This window comes from Eulemur rufifrons, chromosome 9, assembly GCF_041146395.1.
Source record: "Eulemur rufifrons isolate Redbay chromosome 9, OSU_ERuf_1, whole genome shotgun sequence".
Classification (NCBI taxonomy): Eukaryota; Metazoa; Chordata; class Mammalia; order Primates; family Lemuridae; genus Eulemur; species Eulemur rufifrons.
The window spans coordinates 8806270-8814817 of record NC_090991.1 but is presented as its reverse complement, the minus strand read 5'-3'; the positions used below and the strand labels follow the sequence as shown (position 1 = coordinate 8814817).

Sequence of the window (8548 nt, the reverse complement as noted above, 5' to 3'; positions counted from 1 at the left end):
AGGCACTGGTGGGTTTGGTAAGGTGGCTGGTGAGGGCCTGGTTTCTGCCTCCAAGATGGTGCCATGTTTTTGTGTCTTCACATGGCAGAGAAGAAACACTAGCTGTGTCCTCACGTGGCGGAACGGTGGAAGAGAAAGAGAGGCAAACTCTCTCTGAAGCCTTTTTTATAAAGGCATCAATTCATTCATGAGGGTAGAACACTCCTGATTTAATCATTTCCAAAAAGGTCCTACCTCTTAATACCACCACAATGGGGATTAAGTTTCAACATACATTTTGGAGGGGACATACACATTCAAATGATGGCACCTGGTACACATCTAATGATCCAGCAATTCTACTTCCAGGATATATCCTAGAGAAACTCATGCATGGTGTGCACCACTGGGCAGGTACCAGGAATTTTCATGTTGTAATAAATATCCACCAACAGTAGCATGGATAAAGTATATATAATTTTTTTTTTTTTAATTGAGACACGGTCTTGCTCTGTTGCTCAGGCTAGAATCCAGTGGTGTCATCATAGCTCACTGCAACCTCAAACTCCTGGGCTCAAGTGATCCTCCTGCCTCAGCCTCTGGAGTAGCTGGGAATATAGATGGGGACCACTACACCTGGCTCATTTAAAAAAATTTTTTTGTAGAGACTGGGTCTTGCCATGTTGCTCAGGCTAGTCTTGAAATCCTGGCCTCAAGCAATCCTCCCACCTTGGCCTCCCAAAGTTCTAGATTACAAGTGTGAGCCACTGTGCCTGGCCTATTTTTCATTTTTTTAGATACAGGGTCTCACTCTGTTACCTAGGCTGGAGTGCTGTGATGCAATCATAGCTCACAGCAACCTCAAACTCCTGGGCTCAAGCAATCCTTCTGCCTCAGGCTCCTGTGTAGCTGGGACTACAGATGTTTACCACACTTGGCTAATTTTTAAAAAAAATTTTTGTAGAGATAGCATCTTGCTACATTACCCAGGCTGATCTCAAAACTCCTGGTCTCAAGTGAGCCTCCCGCCTCAATGTCCCCAAATGCCGGGATTAAAGGCCACTGTGCCTGGCCTAAATGTCTTTTATAATAGTATAACATCACCAACTGATCAATAGTTTTCATATTTATTTTTCACATTAGACCTTTTGGAATATTTCTTGTAGGAAAATCACTACGATGTCCTGTAAACTCAAGATTCCCTTATTTTTCTTCTTAATTATTGAATTTATTAAACAGTATATAAATAATCCCATTCTTATAAAACAATTTCTGGCTGGGCTATGTGATTGAGCAATGATGATGCAATTGCATTCCAGCCTAAGTGACATATTTTGTGTCTTAAAAAAATAAAATATATCACAATAACCATAATCTTTCCATTGTTGGTTTGAGGCCAAAATATACATTTTTGTTCACTTGTTAGAAGTGACTCAAGTATGTAGGGAAAAAAATATCAAAAGAAAGTATGCCTCCTAGTGGTGGGAGGAAGGGTGATCATTTTTCTGCTTTTGCATTACACCTTTCCATGCTTTTCCAAATTATTTATGACCAGTGAAATGGATTAGAAAGCTGTTATGCTCAGTATTGCCTTAATGGAGGGCAGGGGCTGTATCTGTTTTGACTACTGCAAACCCAGTACAAATCAGTGTCTGGTGCACAATGGGGACTCAGTATTTGCTCAATGAAGGACTATAACGTCTGTTCCCATTTTCCTGCCTCCTCCGCCAGCAGGGATCAACTAAAACACCCTAAATGGCAACAGCAGCCTGGGATGGGGAAGAGCCTGGGTGTTCTTGCGTCCCCTGAACCCCACTCAAGCAAATGATGCACATACTTTTGGTCAAAATTAGTAAACTTTATTTAAACTTCAGAAAAATAAAATAACAGACAAAGGCAGCTTTAGCTTTGTTCTTCCCGAGGATCAGATGCTCTCAGACCCAGAGCAGGAACTACCCCTAAAAAGTTAAAGTACCCTTTTCCCCCAATCAAGCCACAGGCGAGGAAAGATCTTCAATTTGGGGACAGGCATGGGGTAGGTGGGGTAGGGAGAACACCACTAGATTGACGGGTTCTGAGACAGCACAAGTGGAGAACAAGACAAGAAGTCCCATTGCAAATGGGATCCAGAACTTCAACAGGAAACTTTGTCACAAGGAGTTATGTACAAGGGGGCTGGGCTGGGCTGGGCTGAGCCCCACGAGGGAGGCGAGAGGACTGCAGAGCACACACGAGCTGTCCTGGGCCCTAGCCAGCTGCCGCTGCACCAGGCTCACCCTCAGTTCTCCTCATCACTGTCATCCGGGCTGATGGCCGGACTTGTGAGGCTGTAGGTGGGGCTGGTGGGCGAGTAGCCAGGGGAAGTGGGGGAGTAAGTAGAGCCTTTGGGCGAGGTGGGCGAATAGGTGGGGCTGGTGGGAGAGTACTTGGGGGAAGTGGGCGAGTAAGTAGGGCTAGTAGGCGAATACTTGGGGGAGGTTGGGGTGTAGACCGGAGAGGTTGGGGAATAAGTAGGGGAGGTTGGGGAGTATTTGGGGGTGGTGGGAGAATAGGTGGGGCTGGTAGGAGAGTACTTGGGAGAGGTGGGTGAATATTTGGGGCTGGTAGGCGAGTACTTGGGAGAGGTTGGGGTGTACTCTGGAGAGCTGGGACTGTAGGAAGGACTGGTTGGGGTGTACTTGGGTGATGTAGGGCTGTAGCTGGGAGAGCTGGGGCTGTAGCTGGGAGAGCTTGGGGTGTAGGTTGGAGACTGTGGTGTGTACCGTGGACTGGAAGGGGAATAGCTTGGTGAGGTTGGGGAGTAGCTGGGTGAGGTTGGGGAGTAGCTTGGAGATGTTGGGCTATAGTTAGGACTGGTTGGTGTGTAGTTGGGACTAGTAGGTGAGTAGCTAGGTGACGTCGGGCTATAGCTGGGTGATGTTGGGGTGTAATTGGGACTGGTTGGAGAATAGTTAGGGCTAGTGGGTGAGTAACTTGGGGATGTGGGTGAGTAGCTGGGAGATGTGGGTGAATAGCTTGGAGAGGTGGGTGAGTAGCTAGGGGAGGTGGGGGAATAGCTGGGTGAAGTTGGTGAGTAACTGGGAGATGTTGGTGAGTAGCTGGGAGAAGTGGGCGAGTAGCTGGGAGAGGTGGGTGAGTAGCTTGGGGAAGTGGGAGAATAGCTGGGAGAGGTCGGGGAGTAGCTGGGGGAAGTCGGGGAGTAGCTGGGGGAGGTCGGGGAGTAGCTGGGAGAGGTCGGCGAGTAGCTGGGAGACGTGGGTGAGTAGCTGGGAGACGTGGGGCTATAGTTGGGACTGGTTGGGGAGTAGGATGGAGAGGTAGGGGAGTAGGAGGGTGAAGTGGGGGAGTAAGAGGGACTCTGGGGGGTGTAGCCCCCTGGGGAGCGGGGCTCGTAGGCAGGTGACGTCGGTGAGTAGCTGGGAGACATGGCACCACCTGTGGAAAGAAGCCAACAAAGGAGATAAGCAATGGGAAAACTCACCCAGAAGGAAGGACCAAGAATGAAATGAACCTGGCCCGCCAGACAGCAACGACTCACCTGGTGAGGGGATGTACGGGCTTGAGGGGCCCGGGGAGCCAGGGGAGCCTGGTGTGGGAGACCAGGCAGGGGAGTAACCTGGGCTGAAGCCACTGGCATCTGAAGCAGCACTAGGAGAGAAGCCGGCTGCCCCTGGGGTCATTCCACTCCCTGCAGAGTTAGAGAAACAGGTTAAAGCCAGAGCTGCAGCCCCCCCACCCCCCTCAAACACACACAGCTTCCCCCAGCGCTCGGTGGCCTCCGGAGTTCCGACAATGGGTACTATTCATGGTCCCAGCCCACCCACCTCTGAACCACCAAGAGGGCCCTCTTCCTGGGCCAGGTTACTCACCAACACTGGGGGACCAGGCACCATAGGCTGGGGTTGCACCCTGGTTCCAGGGTGTCATGGCAGGAGAGATGCCTCCCATGGGACTAGGCGCTGAGCCAAAGAACATGCCGGTGGCTGCAAGAGGCACACAGGGATGCATGAGGAACAGGAACAGCACCCAGGGACTGGCCACACCGTCCCACCCGTGGCCTGCCTCACCCCCAGACCCAGCCAGGTGCTGTGCGGCTGGGGCCCTCATACTCACGTCCAGCAGCGCCCAGGCCGGGGATGTTGGTGGGGATCTCCATGCCATACTTGCACTTCTCTGCATCAAGCAGGAGGTCAAAACAGCCGGTGCCAGCTGGAGCAAGCTGGCCCAGCATGATGTTCTCAGAGACCCCCTTCATGGGGTCGCTCTCGCCGTGGGCGGCTGCTTCCATAAGCACATCCACCTGAGCAGCCAGAGAGCACAGGCCTCATCAGATCCCTCCGCACACCGCACGCAGGCTGCGCGCCATCGTCACAGCCCAACCACCCAGTGCCCGTCCTCCCACAGCTCTCCCTCCTTCCACCCTGCTCAGAAGTTCTCCCATTACCGTTTCCTCAAAGGAACATTTCATGAGAGGTCCCGTGTCCTGGCGGTTGACTCCATGTCGGGTGATGGCCATCAAGTGGCCGCGACAGGTCATGGTATCACACAAGAGAGCCAAGTGCCGGTAATTGACATAGGAGCCGTCGAAGGAGATGACGTGGTAGAGCTCCCGCTCCAGGGCCTTCCGCACGGCTTCAATGCCCAGCACCTGGCACGGGGAGAGGGGTGGGTCAGGACCGAGCAACTCTGCTCTCCTCCCTGCTCCTGTCGCCACCCGGACCCAGAGCAGGTCAGAAGCAACTGCATCCCACATTCAGAAATGGACTCAGGCAGCACCAATCACAGCCTGAGGAAATCCTGTGAGTAGACAGCATGGCGTGAGGGGCCTGAGAACGAGCCAGAGATCCAGGAAAGGCCCTGGGCGGGCTGCTCAGGAGCTCACCGTGAAGATCTCCACGATGTCGTTGGATGTGGTGCGCACAGGGTCCACGTCCTTCTCGCTCAGCACCCGCATCAAGCTCACGCCGTCTGTCTCCAGGATCCACTCCTGCAGGGCCTTGAACTCCCCGTCCTCTGTGATGATGATCTTCTTCTTGTTGTCTGTCTGTGGCAAGTGCATGTACACCTGGAGGGGGACGGAGCGTGTTCAGGTTGGGCAGGGCGGCTCGGTGGGGGAAGCGGGTCGGGGAGGGCTGTGGGGAGGGAAGGGCCGACCTTGCTGATCTGCTCGATGCCCTGCAGGGTCATGTCTGTTAGCATGTTGGACTCGATGCAGCGCAGGAAAACGTCATCGTCCATCTTGTCCACCACCTCTTCCTCCTGCAACGACAGCAAGGTCGGCACTCTGAGAATCCTCTGGTCCCTTCCCCAGCTCTCACTCAAACCATAGCCTCCTCGAGGACCTGAGAGTCGGCCACCATACTTTGCCCCTCAGTTCTGGTGAGACTACTTTTTATCATGATTTTATAATATTAAAAGAAACCCAAGAAAAGGCACCCACACCCCACCACCCTAACACAATTTCCACTTTTGTTTAGTCCTGTCTAGCGTGAGTGCCCAAAGTCTACACCCAGGCGCACAGCACCCCCTGCTCCACTGTCTCGACTGCGATCTCTTCCAATGCGTGTACACTGTGTCCATCAAGATACGTCACGGTTTCCTTCCCTGCTCTCTGACGGTTCAGTAGTTAATGAGTTCTTGGGTTTTTATTACTAAAGTAACAGGCACCCACACGTGAACAATTTCTTAGGAGCCACACCCAGGCGTGAAGTCACTGGTCAAGCACTTTAATGGGTCTTATTATACCTGCTGTCACACAACTTTCCCCAGGACATAGCAATTCCTACTGTCCAATCTGTCCCCAACTCTGGCCCCTGGCCTCATGGCAGAGGTTTGTAGTGCCCTAGGCAAACAAGCTGCAGGAGCCTTGGGGGAGAAGAGTGCCAAGTGACAGGGCCCTGAAGACTGTCACTTGTGTTAGTGTGGTGGGATGTGGGTGTCTTTTCTTGGGTTTCTTTTAATATTATAAAATCATGATAAAAAGTATTCATACTCCCATTTCAATACATCTGTTTTATCTATTTGCTGCTGCTTCAGATTCCGAAGATTTTTGCTGCTGAAAGTTTTAAAAATTATTGCTAACCACCATTCCCTGTTCCTTAATTAGGTGGGTGTGACCAGCCCGCAGTGCTGCTTGCGTCTCAATCTCTCTGGTCACTAACACAACTTAACGGTTTTCTACGTCTGATGTACCAGTTTCCTTTGGGTCCCCTTTACCTCCTGCATCTTGTTTTCATCACTGTTCATGATGCGAATACGGAGCACCAGCTTCTCTGCATTATCATCGTTAAAGATGCAATTCAAGTCATCGCCAAAACCTAGTGAGGACAAGAATGAGCCGTGAGAAGGACAACATTTACAGGACTTGCTTCCTGGTCGCTGTCCACTTGCAGCTCTCCCCCAGCAGGGCTCTCTTCTGGTCTTCTGGCTTCCCCTTCTCATAGACGCCACCCCCCCCCCCCGCCCCCCGGCCTTAGAAATAAGGAAAGGGAACACTGGGAAGGGAAAGGGAATACAGGGGGGACCTGGAGAGTCTGAGAACCAGGGAACAGTGACCCTGGAGAAGAGATGCCTTAAAGGAACGGAACCGCTATGTAGGCGGTGGTGAGGATGGGGGCTCTTCCAGATTCAAGTGCAGTGAACACAACAGAGGTGGGAGCCCAGGTAGGGCTCCTGAGCCCAGCAGGCCCTCCCAGCTCACCCGCATTGATTTTTTCGGCAATCTGCTCCATGGTCAGCTTCCGGTCAGTCATGTGCTTCCGGTCGAGCTCCACCCGCAACAGCCAAGGGGAGATTCGGGCCACATCAAAGTCAGGCATCTCGTAGTAGACGTTCACCCACTCCTGATCCTCTGCCACCACCGTGCTCTGGGGGTTGGGGTCATAATAGATGGCTGTGTTGGCAGTCACCTTCCTCAATGTTGTATGCTCCAGGCGGCACAGAATGTCCTGAGAAGAGACAGGGATTCGTGACACAGGCATCTGGGTAGCTCCAAGTCCTCTTCAAACCCTCCTATCGAGGGAATCCCAAACTCTCTATGCCCATCGCCCCTGACCCCTACCTTGGCTCTCTCAGCATCTCGAGCAGACTGGCCCAACAGGAAGACAGTAAGAGAGGGGGTCTTTGGCTTCTTGGAAATGTTGATGAGCTCCTTAAGTCGGGGCACACCCAGAGTCACATTCTTGGCAGACACACCAGCGTAGTGGAAGGTGTTCAAGGTCATCTGGGTGGCAGGTTCTCCAAGGGACTGTGCAGCCAGAGCTCCCACCATTTCCCCAGGATGGGCCTAGGGAAAAGCTAGCATGAGACAAAGCCAACCCCTCTCTTCTGGTGAATGAGAGTGGGATGGGGTCAGAGCCGGGCCTACAATGTAATCTTAAGGGACATGGGGCAGATGAGCTTGAAAAAGGCAGAGAGACTTAACTAAGTCTTATTTGATCATCTCCTTCCTCAGAGCCCTCTTATACCATTTGGCACCTGATGTGCTACGTTTCCAGAGACGGCTACTATACCAGCTACAATCCAAACTTCTAAACATATTAAAGTTACAGGGGAAAAATTCATTTTTAAATACTCATCTAAAAAGGAAACTGCGGGCCGGGCGCGGTGGCTCACGCCTGTAATCCTGGCACTCTGGGAGGCCGAGGTGGGCGGATCGTTTGAGCTCAGGAGTTCGAGACCAGCCTGAGCAAGAGCGAGACCCCATCTCTACTAAAAATAGAAAGAAATTATATGGACAGCTAAAAATATATTTAGAAAAAATTAGCCGGGCATGGTGGTGCATGCCTGTAGTCCCAACTACTCGGGAGGCTGAGACAGGAGGATCCCTTGAGCTCAGGAGTTTGAGGTTGCTGTGAGTTAGGCTGACGCCACGGCACTCACTCTAGCCTGGGCAACAGAGTGAGACTCTGTCTCAAAAAAAATAAAATAAAAATAAAAAGGAAACTGCCCACATGCATTATTTTAATTGACATATAATAAAAACACACCATAAAATTTAACCTTTTAATTGGAATCTTACAATATGTAGCCTTTTCAGACTAGTTTCTTCCATTAATATGCATTTAAGGTTCATCACTATCTTCTTGTGGCTTGATAGCTCATTTTTTATAGCTGAATATTTCCTTGTATAGACACATGTTTTGTTACCCATCGGTCAATGGACATTTAGGTTATTTTCACTGCTTGACTATCGTAACACTGGTATGAACACTTGTGTACAGGTGTTTGTGTAGACATGTTCTCAATTCTCTCAGGTCTATACCTAGGAGTGAAAATGCTGGATAATAGGGTGAGTCTACATTTAACCTTTTTAGGAGCTGCCAGATTATTTCCCAAAGCCATTGCACCTTTCCTGCCAGTAATGTATGAGGGTTCCAATTTTTCCACATCCTCAACATTTTTTTTTTTTTCGAGACTGAGTCTTGCTCTATTGCCCAAGGTAGAGTGTAGGGGCATCATCATAGCTGACAGCAACCTCAAACTCCTGGGGTCAAGCAATCCTCCTGCCTGAGCGTCCCAACTAGCTGGGACTACAGGCATGTACCACAACACCTGGCTAATTTTTCTA

The 8548-nt window shown here is 50.9% G+C and overlaps 1 protein-coding gene across 1 annotated transcript in view; it reads right to left on the bottom strand.

Moving 5' to 3' along the window:
- Window positions 1-1816: 1816 nt before the first annotated feature.
- The window catches only part of POLR2A (RNA polymerase II subunit A), a 28189-nt gene continuing 21457 nt past the window's right edge, over window positions 1817-8548 (bottom strand). The window contains exons 20-29 of the mRNA XM_069482000.1: window positions 7040-7264; window positions 6680-6926; window positions 6196-6296; window positions 5134-5238; window positions 4862-5044; window positions 4424-4627; window positions 4093-4279; window positions 3849-3962; window positions 3518-3667; window positions 1817-3414 (exon numbers count right to left, since the gene is read on the bottom strand). Coding sequence (XP_069338101.1) covers window positions 2258-3414; window positions 3518-3667; window positions 3849-3962; window positions 4093-4279; window positions 4424-4627; window positions 4862-5044; window positions 5134-5238; window positions 6196-6296; window positions 6680-6926; window positions 7040-7264 — 2673 coding nt within the window. The 3' untranslated portion in view covers window positions 1817-2257. The remainder of the gene's footprint in view (window positions 3415-3517; window positions 3668-3848; window positions 3963-4092; window positions 4280-4423; window positions 4628-4861; window positions 5045-5133; window positions 5239-6195; window positions 6297-6679; window positions 6927-7039; window positions 7265-8548) is intronic.